This window comes from Gopherus evgoodei, chromosome 2 (assembly GCF_007399415.2).
Source record: "Gopherus evgoodei ecotype Sinaloan lineage chromosome 2, rGopEvg1_v1.p, whole genome shotgun sequence".
Lineage (NCBI taxonomy): Eukaryota > Metazoa > Chordata > Testudines > Testudinidae > Gopherus > Gopherus evgoodei.
The window spans coordinates 127,702,889-127,719,090 of NC_044323.1; the positions used below are offsets into that span (position 1 = coordinate 127,702,889).

Here is a 16,202-nt window from a genome sequence, read left to right on the forward strand (position 1 = left end):
TGACTCTTTAGGTTTTGCAGGGTGGCTGAGTGGCATGACAATTAATATCTATTCTGATCACATTCTCAGAAATCTGAGAAAACCAGGGGAAACGGGCTACAAAATACCAAGAGGTGAGTAAAAAGTTAAGAAATTTAAAATTCCAAAGGAATGTCTCAAAACTTGGTTCTGTTGTATTTAAAGGACATAAATTGCTCAGGGACATAACAAATATCAAGACCAGGAAACCAATAGCAAAAGGATTTTCAAGTGTATTTCCTGAAACAAGAAATTGGCGTTATTACTCTAAACGAAGGGAAACTGTCTGACTATGCTGCAAACACCCTGCCTATCTCTATGTAATTGCCTGACAGCAGAAGGCTGCTTTTGTAGAGTCTAGTGACTAGTCATGACCCAAGGCCTGTTAATATTTGTTGCTCTGCAGTTTTTTTGAGATACTCCACTTCTGCACTGCTTTCTCATGGTTCTTGTTAATGTGTTTATTCACTCTCCTGAGAATTAACATGCTTTTCCACTGAATTTTGCAACCACCTTTTGCAATCTTTCCTTGGGCAGTCATTCTTCTTATTGTAATTGTGAGATTGTCCTCTAACATTGACAGTTGTGAATAAAAGCACCCACCGAGGACTTGATTGCAGGCTTGCTATGAAACGATCAACATATAAAGGTTTTGCAAAAGAAGTGAGAGGTTAATTGCTGCACAGGTAGGAGGATGCTGTTTTAAAAAATATATTTACCTAAATAAAATCAGCGACTTTGAACCAAAATGTGATGTAAGAATTTTCATGTCAAATGTGTAAGTACTGTGCTTGGCATCCACTGTACTTTTCTGATACCTGTTTCATTTTTATTACTTAAAGAAAACAGTTTTAAAACTTTGTCCCTGATTTTTGCCTCCCTTAAACTGAATAGCATTTGCTCATCTGAGTACTTTTACTGATTACAATAGAACTATCTGACTCAGTGCTCTCCTAAATGAATACGGATGTTGAAATCCTTTGATTTATTTTACTTATAATTCCCAGTAGTGAAGAGTTGACTTTATACAGCTGTGAAATACAATTTGGGATTCTTTAATACCTTGTCTCTTTCACTAGGTGCCAGAGTTAAAACAGTAAAGTTGACTATTCTCCTGAGACTCTTTTGTTCCTGTTTCCTAGTGAGGTGTTTTATTTTTAACCAAACTTTAAGCAAACAAATTCTGTGGTTTAAGTGGGTAAAATACTTAGGACTAAAATGTCATTCAGAAGAGTAAAATTGTGGAGAATTTGGCATAACTTAATTTCTAAGAAAAATAACAAGGAGTCCGGTGGCACCTTAAAGTCTAACAGATTTTTTGGGGCATAAGCTACCGTGGGTAAAAAAACTCACTTCTTCAGCTACATCTGACTACATTGTGGATACAGACTAACATGACTACCCCCGATACTTAATTTCTAAGGTGCCCCACTAGGTTATAGAAATGAAGCACTGTATTAATCTGATTAAATGACCCTTTGAAAACAGTATGGTACCATTCAAAAGGCTATCATTTATAAATAGAAGTATCACATTTCTGAGTTCTCATAAATTCTGGCTCTCACATATTTCAAAACTTGGAAGCAGTTAGTTGAATATGTACTGTGGGGCTCTATGACCAGATTGGCCACGGCTTTACAGGCATTTGTCGAGGATTTCTAGTAGGCTTTGTGCCAAATTTTCAAGCATAGGTACTAGCAACATGAGAGAATTTATGAGAGAATGACATCTGCATGTGAATGAAGGTGTACTGTTAAGTGAATTGTATATGCAAACACTGGAAACCATACACATTTTGCTACTTTTTTTTCTAATGACTGTACAGTGTAACAAGCTGCCAGGACCCAGCAAACCCTCTCTCTACTTAAGGGTTAATCACAGAAGCCAAATACCCTCCTGTAGTCCCATCTTCAGCCCAGGGAGCACCTGATTCCATCCCAACTAGGTCTGAAAACTAAACTAAACTAAACGGGACAGTCTACTCTGTTAAGGCCTCCTTACATAAAAGTTACTGTCAGCTGGGGAAAAAATTGTTTCCCATTGTGAAATAATTCCTCCAGAATACACTGGTAACTCTGCTATTACACAGCTGCAAGAATAGTAAAAGGAAAACTGCATTTTGTAGTAGAATTTATGGTTTTTGTATAATCAGCAAAGCTTTGGGTGGAATAGCTCAAAGATCTACAACCTATCCTGAAAGATGATCCCTCACTCGCACATGTCTTGGGAGACAGACCTGTCCTTGCTTACAGACAGCCCCCCAACCTGAAGCAAATACTCACCAACAACCACACACCACTGAACAAAAACACTGACCCAGGAACCTATCCTTGCAACAAAGCCCGATGCCAACTCTGTCCACATATCTATTCAAGTGACATCACCTAATCGTATCAGCCATGCTATCAGGGGCTCGTTCACCTGCACATCTACCAATGTGATACATGCCATCATGTGCCAGCAATGCCCCTCTGCCATGTACATTGACCAAACTTGACAGTCTCTACGCAAAAGAATAAATGGACACAAATCTGACATCAGGAATCATAACATTCAAAAACCAGTAGGAGAACACTTTAACCTGTCTGGTCACTCAATACCGACCTGATGGTGGTAATTTTGCAACAGAAAAGCTTCAAAAACAGACTCCAACAAGAAATTGCTGAACTTGAATTGATGTGCAAACTAGATACAATCAACTTAGGCTTGAATAGAGACTGGGAATGGCTGAGCCATTACAAACATTGAATCTATCTCCCCATGTAAGTATTTTCACACTTCTTATCAAAGCATCTGTACTGGGCTATTTTGATTATCACTTCAAAAGTTTTTTCTCTTACTTAATTGGCCTCTCAGAGTTGGTAAGACAACTCCCACCTTTTCATGCTCTTTGTATGTGTATATATATCTCCTCAATATATATTCCATTCTATGCATCTGAAGAAGTGGGCTGTAGCCCACGAAAGCTTATGCTCAAATAAATTTGTTAGTCTCTAAGGTACCACAAGTACTCTTGTTCTTTTTGCGGATACAGACTAACACAGCTGCTACTCTGAAACTTCTCCCACTAGTCACTCATAATATATTTTGTATGGTTGCTTGCAAACTGACATGGTAAATTATTACAGGTGTTTTGAAGTCATTGATCAGTCTTATATATCTATAGTCCTACTTTCAGAAATATATGTCAGTAGGCTTTTCATTCACAGTCATAGGAGCCTACTATACCAGCATGATTGATGTCTAGAGTACTCTGTATGATGTGTTGCACCATTATCAATGTAGATATGCTTGTTAACCTTAGAGGGAAAAATTAGAGCCGTTTTCTGCTCTTATTACTACTGGGAGTAGTCTCACTAACTTAAGTGGAAGCAAGACTGGGCCCCTATAGCACACACAAATATGAATAATTCAACCGTTTTAGAATTTTGTATGTACAAAAATACTTTGTGGATGAACAGTCAGCTTTTTTCAGCGTAAAATAGTAATGTATGTAGGCACAAAAGTGCCTACTGAAACCAGTTAACTTATTTTGTCCACACTTTAGTAATTTAAGAAAATTGTCTGAAAGTTGAAATTTCAGAACTGCTTAGCACAAAAGAAATTCATTCATAGTAGAAATCTTGCAAAGAAGTAATTCTTTCACCACAACTGGGATTAATAAAGGAAAGCTAACCAGACCTTCCTGACGGAACTGTTAATACAATTACAGGTACTATTGCAACATTCCGTGCATAGAGTAATAATAATGTGTTGTGTTCTTTAGGAGGATTGTTCGAATATGTAACTGGAGCCAACTTTTTTGGAGAGATTCTTGAATGGTTTGGATTTGCTCTTGCCAGCTGCACTATTGAAAGTGCTGCTTTTGCCATATGCACATTTTTCATCCTAGGTTCCCGGGCACACCAACATCATCAGTAAGTTTTCAAAATTTTAAAATTTCAATCTCCTCCTCTTCACTTTTTCTCTAAAGAATCTGCTATTGAATCACAAATTTTAGGGTGTAAAAATATTTCTAGAACATAAAGATGTAAGGGGTTTTTTATATGTAGCCATACAAAAATGTTGACTCTGAAGTATTTTTTCTTTTGATAACTTTACGTTTGGATTACTTAAAGCATTTTTAAATAAAATTTACACTAATCTCATGGAGCTTTTTAAGAAATGGCAGAGAGGGAGAATATCATGTAAAAAAAAAAAAAAGAACCATTTCCTGAGCATGTATAAATTGGCATAACTCAGTTGAGTTAGGTCAGTAGATGAGGATCCTGCCCAGTGTTACTTAGAACACTTTTCTGAAACCTAAAGAATTTTTAAAATCAAATTTACTCGCAAGTATTTGTTGCTTGCTTACTACTTACATTTCACTCAGCTGAAACAATAAAAACAATTCTAATTTTCATAGATTCCAAGGCCAAATGGGACCATTGTGATCATCTAGTCTGACCTCCTGTAAAACACAGGCCATATAACTTCCCAAAATAATTCCTAGAGCATAGCTTTTAGAAAAACAGCCAGTCTTGGTTTTAAAAATTGTCAGTGGTGGAGAATCCATCACTAGCCTTGGTAAAATGGATATACTAGCAATTAATATTGGAATACTTAGGATGCAAATACTCCAGAGAAATATCTATGTTAAATCCCTAAAGTAATTCAGTTAATACTGGGCTTTTAAAAAACAGAGGATTGACTTCATAGTTGTGTTTTGGACCCTTTATGTTGCCTGCTGAGTACAAGAGGGCCAGAAAGCAGCCATGTCCTTAGCTGATGCATCCAGCCCCTCTACACTCAGTTGTGACACAGGGGACATGGAGAGGAGCATAGCTGGACCATTCACAGTAGCATAATCCCCAGGCGGTATTTGCATCAGGCTCAGGATCTACTCTATCAGTACAGATCTACCGTGAAAATCAGGGAGCCATAACCAGTTCCCTGACAGACCCACAACATAACAGTTAGACTACTGGGGTGCTGAAATTACAGCCTATCATGCTGACCAAAACTGTTGCACTGCTTTCCTTCTTCTCCCCTCTCAGTCTCTCTATATCCATCTATTGTGTCCTGTATTATATTAGTCCCTGCCGCAAAGAGCTTACAATCAATCTTTTTGTTCTGTTTTTGTATAGCACCTCACATTGGGGTCCTGCTCCATGCCTGGGACTCCTTGGTGCTATGGTAATACAGATAATCAAGATGCTCTCTAGTTGCTGACCAAGCGATACTGTATCATAATACAAGCCCTAATCATGCAACAACTTTAGAGTAACTTTATGAATGTAGCTATTCCTATTGAGCTCAATGGAACTGTGCATGTGTAGGTCTGGGGCCAAATTTAGAACATGATCATGTAAACCACCACCATTTATGAAGAGTTAAACACTATATCTAGTTGTAACATAAGGTCTGAAAGATTTGTAAAAAATGATTATAAAAAGCTCCTAACCTAACGATAGCATAGCCAATTTCACTTTTTCCTTTCATAACAGAGTATGTTAATTGTCACTTCTAAGGAACATTAAATGATTTTTAAAGCACCCTATAAAGTGAATGAGACATTAGGTAGTTTGTACAAATAACCACTCCAGTCAAACAAGCTATAAAAATGAGACATTTAATAAAGTGATATATTTTGAAAACTTTTCAGATTAGTTTTGTATCAGAAAATGAATGTTTGGTTATTTCATTTATCAAAAGTAATTGAAGCAGATATTTATGAAGTCATTGGGAGGTGATATCTCCAATTCAACAGGTTAATCATTAATATTTGGAGGATTTTCTTGCAATGCTGTATTAGGAGGAAAACATCACCAGACAGACCTTTAAAATGTTTTATTTAACTAAAACAACGTTATGTATTCTGGATTTTTTCTTCAGCAGCAAACATAGAATATTTTAACAAAACAAGCAAGTTTTTTAAAATCAGGTTTGTTTTTGTTAAAATTGTTTTTAACTAAAGTAGTTAAATGAAATATTTAAAAAACAAAACAAAATTTAAATGTCAACCAGGTCAACATGAGAAACTTAAAATATTGGCTTCTGCAGGTAACTCAGTCGTCTTCACCTTCATTTTCCTGTTTGTTCATAATCTGGAAAAGAAAAACAAGCTTTCCTGCTTTTTCAGGACCCAAACAATTTCTCAGTTAGTCCAAAGGAAGAAAATATTCTTTCTACGCCGGCAGAAGAAGCTACTGCTGTTAAAAGTGAGATTATCACTTTATCAGTCTCTGAATCCAAGTGCGTAAGTAACGTCCACCAGTTCACTGGTGTGACTTTCTTTAAAATATCATCATCAAACATATTTCTTGAATGGTTCACACTTAACTCTGAAGTTTATAATAATTGGCATTATGGAGGGATGATTGCTGGATGTCCATATCATAGCAAATCCTCTTCAGCAGTTAAGGTTTGACCCTGGTACCAAGTATTGAGAACATTTGCAGTAAAATGAGCTGGAGCTAGTGCTTATCCCATTCATTTTTTTAATGCTTCTAATTTAACTCTGTCATTGCATATTTCTCTTTTTAAGATCTCACTCAGTTCCTTCCAAATCTCAACAGCATCAGCAATAAAACTATTTCCCTGCATTTTGTTCAAGGCATCAGGGTGCTCAGTATGTGTTCAACATTTCTCTTAAGCCCAATGTTGAGAACTTTGGCTGTGACAGGGCCATCTATTTTTTCATAAATATCTGCTCCAGTTATCTTTGGTAAATGAAATTACCAAACAATCATTCATTTTCTGATATAGCTGTAAAACTAATCTGAAAAGTTTTCAATATAAAGCACTTTAAAAATGTATAGTGTGTACCTTCTAAACATTACACCATCTTCACAACTCAGAGATATGTATTGAAGTTATAACAACCAACAGGAATACACTTTTATGTAGAAATCCATGATTAAATCCAGTCTTCCTGACTAGTAATTTAAATCATGATTTAAATCAAATCGACCCTGCTACCACTGCTCTACACTAGCACTTTCACAAGGTACTAGCACTGTCAAGCTGCAGCGATGTGAGATCAATTGTGGCTAGAGTTTCTAAAGCTCAATATGAACGCAATCAGGCATGAATAGTTTGCCAGGGCAAACTGTGTAGGATTTTTCCAGTTTCCTCCTGCATCAAGCTTTTGCCAACTCCTTCAAAGAAGAAGAAAACTGAATAATCTTTGCCAGTTCCCTTTTGCAAACTTTTTCCACAGGGAGCCTGGTGAAAGGTAGAAAAGGTCGAGAAAAAGGAAAAAGAGTGGCACAGAAGACGAGGAGGGAGCTGTGTGGAGGAAAAAAACCGTGAATGAAAGAGAGTGGAGAAAAAATATACCAAATGATTTATTTTGTGCACTTGACAGTCTTGTGTGTAGTCAGTTTTAATGTTTCCCCATAATAATTACTTAGACCCTGATCCTGCTGTTGGATCTGGTAATATGAACACCTGCATCTGTGAGGAGACCAGACTAAATCAGATCTCATTTCCTCAGGATGTGTGTGTCTTTCACACAGCAAGAGGGGCAGAAGAATATTTTTAAAAACAGGAAAATGTGTTTGTAAAACAAGGACCCCAGGACAGGTGTAGAACCTCAAAACCCTTAACTCATTTTTTAAAATAGTCTTGTTTTGAAGTTGATGGAGCAGTGGAGCTGCAGGTTTTTGCCTGGAGCTGGAGCACCAAAATAAGCCTGGGTCTTTTTCCAGGTTTGGAGATGGTTAAGCCTCATGATTCATTTTGTTTCTCACCAGCAATCTGAATTGGTATATCTAAATTCTTATGAGAGTTCATATAGATCTTACCTAGAGGAAGGTACTGTTGTTCCAACATGTCAGTCTTTCCTCATGTTGTTTCTTGTAGCTGTTCTAAAATCTACCCACTTCACTTTCATCATCCCAATGTATCCATCTTGTAATGGAATCTGGGCACTTGCTGTGGTACATTATCTACTTTTTATGATGTTGGGCCACTCACTTGCCCGTGCTCCATGCACACCACTCTCATTAATTTGATTTTGCCATTGTTGGCAACCATAGGTTTGATTTAATTTTTGTAGTCAGCACTCTGATCTCATGAGGATGGGTGTGATAATTTTAAAATAGGAGTTCTGCACATGAAGTGAAGCCAGGAGATGTTCCTTTGTAGATTAATCCACTTATATTGCTATAAATGTTTCTCTGGCAGTTTCCTACAATATAGTCTCTTTTGTAGTATTTTGACAATGAATACTAATTCAAGTGGCTTGTTTTTTCAGATGGTATCTTGAAAAATTTGAAGACTACCCAAAGGCCAGGAAGATATTGATTCCATTTGTGCTCTGAAGTGCGCATCATGGAGTTGGCTGACTTTGAATGATGGTGGTTGTTATTCTGAAAATATTCAGTTCACAAACAACTCCCAACAAGTTAGCCTAAAGGTTTTCTTTTAACCTTTTCATAGATTCATAGACTCTAGGACTGGAAGGGACCTCGAGAGGTCATCAAGTCCAGTCCCCTGCCCTCGTGGCAGGACCAAATACTGTCTAGACCATCCCTGATAGACATTTATCTAACCTACTCTTAAATATCTGCAGAGATGGAGATTCCACAAGCTCCCTAGGCAATTTATTCCAGTGTTTAACTACCCTGACAATTAGGAACTTTTTCCTAATGTCCAACTGTGACAGTGCGCGGCCGGGGCTCGACCCTCCCTGGGGAGGAGGGGAGCCACACTGCCTCGCTACGCGTCGTCCGAGGGCCTCTGCCCTCGAGGTTGAGCGGTCAACAGTTCGGGCAGCTCGGACCCTGTAGGCAGGACCGAACACGGGCACAGTCAAAGGGGGCCCAGCCCTTGGTTCAGGCGGGACACCAAACCCACAGGTACAGTAGCTTAGACCCTTGTGACTCAGGGCCACGCAGTTAGCAGTTCAGGCAGCTCAGGCCCTGTAGACAGGACCGAGCAGTGGCACAGTCAAAGGGGGCCCAGCCCTTGGTTCGGGTGGGGCATCAAACCCCCAGTACAGTAGCTCAGACCCTTGTGACTCAGGACCAAGCAGTTATCAGTTCAGGCATTGATGGCCTCCTTAGGCCGGGGAGAGGGGGATTCTGCCACCCGGGTACGGGTGGCAGGGGGAACGCAGCCCCACCCACTCCACTACGTTCCAGCCCGGGGTCCTAGCAGCGGTTAACGCCGTTAACGGTCAGTGGAGAATCCTGACCGAAACACACTGACATGGGTTCCGGCATACTTGCAGTCTGACTGGGGTCAGCTGCCCCCAGGCTACTTCCTATCGCCCCCTCTGGTCCTACCTGATCGGGGCCATCAGTCCCTGGGAAGCTTAGTAGCATGGGCTCCTCCCGGCCAGGGCTGGGCAGCAGATCTGGTAGTACCTCAGGAAAGTCCGGCCAGGCCTGGTCCGGGGGTTCCTCGGGATAGTAGCAGGGACGGGGCAGCTCCAGCGGCTCCTCGTCGTAGCGGGCGCGGGGCAGCGGGCGCGGGGCAGCTCCGGCGGCTCCTCGTCGTAGCGGGGAAGTTCTGGCCAGTCAGGGCAACGGCCCTGGGCCTCCGCAGCTTCCCAGTCAGGATCACCCTCTAGCAGGTCTGCTCCTGGCGGCGGCAGGGCTCCAACTGAGGGCAGAGGGCCTGTTTTTATACTTCCAGGGCACCTCCTGACCCTCTGAGGGGCGGGACTACCGCTCAGTGGCGCCGCCCCTTTTGGCATCTGATGGGGCTCGACCCTCCCTGGGGAGGAGGGGAACCACACCGCCTCGCTACACCAACCTAAATCTCCCTTGCTGCAGTTTAAGCCCATTGCTTCTTGTTCTATCATTAGAGGCTAAGGTGAACAAGTTTTCTCCCTCCTCCTGATGACACCCTTTTAGATACCTGAAAACTGCTATCATGTCCTCTCTCAGTCTTCTCTTTTCCAAACTAAACAAACCCAATTCTTTCAGCCTTCCTTCATAGGTCATGTTCTCAGGACCTTTAATCATTCTTGTTGCTCTTCTCTGGACCATCTCCAATTTCTCCACATCTTTCTTGAAATGCAGTGCCCAGAACTGGACACAATACTCCAGCTGAGGCCTAACCAGTGCAGAATAGAGTGGAAGAATGACTTCTTGTGTCTTGTTTACAACACACATGTTAATGCATCCCAGAATCACGTTTGCTTTTTTTGCAACAGTATCACACTGTTGGCTCATATTTAGCTTGTGGTCCACTATGACCCCTAGATCTCTTTCTGCCATACTCCTTCCTAGACAGTCTCTTCCCATTCTGTATGTGTGAAACTGATTGTTCCTTCCTAAGTGGAGCACTTTGCATTTGTCTTTATTGAACTTCATCTGATTTACCTCAGACCATTTCTCCAATTTGTCCAGATCCTTTTGAATTTTGACCCTGTCCTCCAAAGCAGTTGCAATCCCTCCCAGTTTGGTATCGTCTGCAAACTTAATAAGCGTACTTTCTATGCCAACATCTAAGTCGTTGATGAAGATATTGAACAGAGCCGGTCCCAAAACAGACCCCTGCGGAACCCCACTTGTTATACCTTTCCAGCAGGATTGGGAGCCATTAATAACTACTCTCTGAGTACGGTTATCCAGCCAGTTATGCACCCATCTTATAGTAGCCGCATCTAAATTGTATTTGCCTAGTTTATCGATAAGGATATCATGCAAGACCGTATCAAATGCCTTACTAAAGTCTAGGTATACCACATCCACTGCTTCTCCCTTATCCACAAGATTCGTTATCCTATCAAAGAATGCTATCAGATTAGTTTGACACGATTTGTTCTTTACAAATCCATGCTGGCTATTCCCTATCACCTTACCACGTTCCAAGTGTTTGCAGACGATTTCCTTAATTACTTGCTCCATTATCTTCCCTGGCACAGAAGTTAAACTAACTGGTCTGTGGTTTCCTGGGTTGTTTTTATTTCCCTTTTTATAGATGGGCACTATATTTGCCCTTTTCCAGTCTTCTGGAATCTCTCCCATCTCCCATGACTTTCCAAAGATAATAGCTAGAGGCTCAGATACCTCCTCTATTAACTCCTTGAGTATTCTAGGATGCATTTCATCAGGCCCTGGTGACTTGCAGGCATCTAACTTTTCTAAGTGATTTTTAACTTGCCCTTTTTTTATTTTATCTTCTAAACCTACCCCCTTCCCATCAGCATTCACTATGTTAGACATTCCTTCAGACTTCTCAGTGAAGACCGAAACAAAGAAGTCATTAAGCATCTCTGCCATTTCCAAATTTCCTATTACTATTTCTCCCTCCTCACTGAGCAATGGGCCTACCCTGTCCTTGGTCTTCCTTTTGCTTCTAATGTATTGATAAAAAGTCTTCTTGTTTCCCTTTATTCCCATAGCTAGTTTGAGCTCAGTTCAGTGTCACTTTTGTTGGTTTCCTAGTGTATAAAATACAACTGATGGATGAGGTCATAGTGACAGAAGAGTCAGCCATCCTGTTCCTATTTGGAGCATAGTGTAATAACTGCCTTAATAAAATAATATCTTCATCATTGGAACTACAGTGGTGCCTTTATTGCTTCTTATCCTGCCTATGCCTGTTGCTGTTTCTGCCTCAGCTGGGCACAATATCTCCAAGATCAGTGGGTGCTTGTGCGCACTCTACCCCCACACAAACACAGGATTGACTTGCCTCACCCCTCCGCCCCCAGATAATCTAGTTCTAGTAGTGTCACTAAATGTAGTCTTTGTACTCAATATTATGCCTAGTCACTGAACGAGGAGTAGTGGTGAGAGCTACCCTCAGCCCCCACACATCTGTGCAGGCACAAACAATAGAACACTGTTAACACTACATGCACTATTTATGACAGAAGCAGTAACTTTAGCAAATAATGGGTTAAGATTTACTTCTTCCTCCAGATTGATAACTCTCTCAGGTACTTTTCAGTGGCTGGCATCTTGGCCACTTCCATGACATGTTCTACTTTCCTTATTTTTTCCATTCTACTCTTTGTTCTGCTTTTTATTTTTCATATGAGAAATATTAGTGTTACTGGTCATTTTTTATCAATTCTCGCCAACATGCCCCTCTGCCATATACATTGGCCAAACCGGACAATCTCTACGCAAAAGAATAAATGGACACAAATCTGATATCAGGAATCATAACATTCAAAAACCAGTGGGAGAACACTTCAGCCTCTCTAACCACTCAGTGACAGACCTGAAGGTGACAATTTTGCAACAAAAAAAAACTTCAAAAACAGACTCCAAAGAGAGACCGCTGAACTTGAATTAATATGCAAATTAGATACAATTAACTTAGGTTTAAACAGAGACTGGAAATGGTTGGGTCATTACACTAATTGAATCTATTTCCCCATGTTAAGTTCTCCTCACACCTTCTATGGGTCATCTCGATTATCACTTCAAAAGGTTTTTCTCCTGTTGGTGATAGCTCATCTCAGCTGATTGGCCTCTTACATTTGGCATGCATACTTCCACCTTTTCATGGTCTCTGTATGTATAATTATCTCCTGTCTCTGTGTTCCATTCTATGCATCCGAAGAAGTGAAAGCTTATGCTCAAATTTGTTAGTGTCTAAGGTGCCACAAGTACTCCTGTTCTTTTTGACATTCTAATGACTTAAAGTTTACTTTTGGTATCTATTTCTGTTTTAGGAAGGTTAGGGTCTTTGACACTTAGCAGTTTTGTATAGCACTGTTTTCTGGCTTGCCTAAAACAACAAACCTCACCACCTAAGAACTATAGAGAATTTTTCAAAAATGTTTTTACTTTATGATAAGTGCATGGATGACATCTGTTTTCCAAAGAGAACTGGATTTTTGAAAACTTGTTTTGCTGAAGGACCTCTGTGAGCTCACAGTAAACATCCATGAGAATTCTAGTACCTTAACTGAAAGAGTGAGGCTGTTGAATCTTAAACAGAGACTTAATTGCTGGGTTTTAAATAGGGACTAAAAGTAGATGGAGTTTTAAATAGTGATTTAAAAATCCCTTCTCTTCCCAATTGCTCATCTTTCAGTCTCCTTTCTCTTGTGATATTCCTACTTCTCCAGTCTCCATAGTCTTTTACAGTAGATAAGTCCTGAATCTTGAATGTAAAAAACAAGCAGAAAGTGTTAATTTTTTTTCTTTATATAAATCCTAAGGAAAGGCACAAGCCCAGTTTCTCCTTTTTGGGTGGGTTCAGGGTAGGAGGGTTGTTTGTTTTCTTTGGAAGTTACCTTTTAAATATTCTCAATATGCCTGGACACTTTTTAGATCTTAAGTGCTGCTTTGAAGACAAACAAAGCTTAGCTGTATTGCCTTCTTTAAAACCTTATCTTAATTCCAGCATCATTTGAGGCTACCTGCCTCCCATTTCGACCAACAGGGCAGCCTTTGCCTATTTGTCTATTGGATCTTCTGGGGCTGTGTTTTCTTGGTTAGGTCTGTCAGGGAGGTGGCCAGTGTCAAAAGATAAGGAACAAACTGCCAATAATATCCTGCCAAGCCTTAGAACTGCTGTACTTGTTTTCTGGTTTTAGGGGTGGGGTAATCCCTTAAAGCCTGTACCTTATCTATCATAGGGCGTAATTTCCCCCGCCCTGCCGTACAGCCTAGATAAGTCACTTCTCATTGCCCTGAATGGCACTTGGCTGGATTTGTCGTGTGGCCTGCGTCTAGGGCCTGTAGTACTTGGGTTAGATGCTGTATGTGGTCTTCCCAGCTGTGCTATAGAGGTTATCAATGTATGCTGCAGGATATGAATTGTGAGGGCTCAGTACCTGGTTCATGAGCCACTGGAATGTAGCCGCAGACCCATGTAAACCGAAAAGCATCACTGTAAATTGAAAGAGGCTGAATGGCATGGGAAAGCCTGTCTTTGCTCATGAGGTAGGTGTCAGGGGGATCTGCTAGTACCCCTTGCTCAGGTCCAAGGTGGAGATAAATTCTGCATGTCCTAGTCTTTCCAGTAACTCATCCACCCGTGGCATGGGGTAGGCATCAAAGTGGGAGATGGCGTTTACTTTACAGAAGTCGATGCAAAATCTGACCAAGCCATCTGGCTTGGGCACCAGCACTATGGGACTCTTCCACTTGCGCTTAGATTCTTCCACTACCCCCAGGGCAAGCATTGATTCCGACTCCTTCAGCATGGTCTCCCACATCTTCTTGGGGAGCAGGCGGTAGTTCTTCCTCACCTTTTGGCCGGGGACAATGACGATGTGGTTACTGGTCACTGTGGTCTTTCCTGGTTGAGCGGATAATATCATGGGGAAAGCTGCCACCACCTGCTGCACTTGTTCCTGCTGGGTAGAGTTGAGTTCCTAGCCAATGGCTATGGACCCCAGCTCTTCACACTCACTAGCCAATGGCCCTAGTTTGGGTTCCAAAGGGCATGGGGCAATCAGGAATCCCTCTCGGTCCTTCCACACTTTAAGAAGGTTTGTGTGGTACACATGGGTGTCCCTTTGTTGTCGGACATCGGGATCTCATAATCGATGGGACCCACCTCGTACGGCCCCTGCGTTTGGCCAATAGTTTAGACTCAGAGGAATGCAGTAATAGCAGGACTTGGTCCCAAGGCTCAAAGTTCCTCATCTTCATTCCCCAGTTGTACTGGGCCTCTTGGCTGTGCTGTGCCTGCAACAGGTTCTCCCTGGCTAGGGTGCCCAATTCCCGAAGCCGCTCCTTCAAATGGAGGACATACTGGACCGAGCCTCTGACCCGGGTCTCCTGCTCCTCCCAGGTTTCTCTCAAGAGGTCTGAGATTCCCCGGTGTTGCATCCCGTAGAGGAGCTCAAATGGGGAGAACCTGGTGGAAGCTTGGGGCACCTCCCATATGGTGAAGAGGATTGCTGAAAGTAACTTGTCCCACTGGTGGGGGTTGTCCACCATGAATTTCCATAACATCACCTTCAATGTCTCGTTAAAACGTTCCGCCATCCCGTCCATGTGGGGATGGTAGACCAAGGTCTTGAGGCAACGAATGTTGAACAAATCCGCAGAGTTCTGCCATCAAACTGGAGGTCACGTTAGTCCCTTTATTCATTAATATCTCTCGTGGCAACCCCACTCGGGAAAATATCTGCAAGAGCTTGTTGGCGATGACTAAGGCTGGGGCTTTTGTAATGGTAATGCTACAGGGTACTGAGTTGCATAGTTGACCATGACCAGGATATATCTATGGCCTGAGGTGCTCTTTTCCATAGGTCCCACCAGGGTGAGGCCAATCTGCTTGAAAGTAATGCCAATCACTGGTAAAGGTACCAGGGGTGCCCTTGGTATCCTCTTCACACTGGACTTCTGGCACTCAGGACAAGAGGCATAGTAATCCCAGACCTCTTGATGTATGCCTGGCCAGAAGAACTACTGGGCCACCCTTAGTAGGGTCTTTTCTCCCCGCAAATGTCCTGCCCAAAGGACTGCGTGCGTCAGGCAGAATAGTTCTCTTCTGAACCTTCGCAGGGCCAACAGTTGGGGGAACTCGGCTCTCGTCTCCGGCTCCTGAACCACCTGTGTCATAAACAGATAGTTAAGGGTTAATAGGACAGGAGTACTTCATGTCTCTTTTGCCTGTAAAGGGTTAACAAGTTCAGTGAGCCTGGCTGTCACCTGACCAGAGAACCAATCAGGGGACAAGATACTTTCAAATCTTGAGGGAGGGAAGTTTGTGTGTGCTGTTAGTTTTTGGTTGTTGTACACTCTAGAGGCTCAGGGGGACCAGACGTGCAACCAGGTTTCTCTCCAATCTCCCTGATACAGGTTCTTATAGATTCAAAATAGTAAGTACTAGGTGATAAGGCAAGTTAGGCTTATGTTTGTTTTCTTTATTTGCAAATGTGTATTTGGCTGGAAGAAGTTCAAATGTGTACTTATATACTTAGGCTGGGAGTGTATTCCCAGTGTCTATAGCTGAAAGACCCTGTACCTATTCCACGTTAAATTTACAAAGATAATTTTTACTGTTTTTTCTTTCTTTAATTAAAAGCTTTTCTTGTTTATGGACCTGATTGTTTTGGTTATTCTGCTGAGACCCCAGGGAACTGGGTCTGGATCCACCAGGGAATTGGTGGGGAGAAAGGCGAGAAGGGGGAGAGAGAGGTTAATTTTCTCTCTCTGTTAGGATTACTTTCTCTCTCAGGGAGAGTCTGGGAGGGGGAGAGAGAAGGAGGCAGGAAGGTGAATTTTCCTCTCTGTTTTAAGATTCAAGGAGTTTGAATCACAGTGATC

General features: G+C 41.6%; 1 protein-coding gene across 1 annotated transcript in view; it reads left to right on the forward strand.

The window, feature by feature from the left end:
- SRD5A1 (steroid 5 alpha-reductase 1) overlaps positions 1 to 8,485 on the forward strand; it is a 38,895-nt gene extending 30,410 nt beyond the window's left edge. The window contains exons 3-5 of the mRNA XM_030551672.1: positions 12 to 113; positions 3,785 to 3,935; positions 8,258 to 8,485. Of these exons, the coding sequence (XP_030407532.1) occupies positions 12 to 113; positions 3,785 to 3,935; positions 8,258 to 8,324 (320 nt within the window). The 3' untranslated portion in view covers positions 8,325 to 8,485. The remainder of the gene's footprint in view (positions 1 to 11; positions 114 to 3,784; positions 3,936 to 8,257) is intronic.
- The last annotated feature ends 7,717 nt before the right edge of the window (positions 8,486 to 16,202 follow it).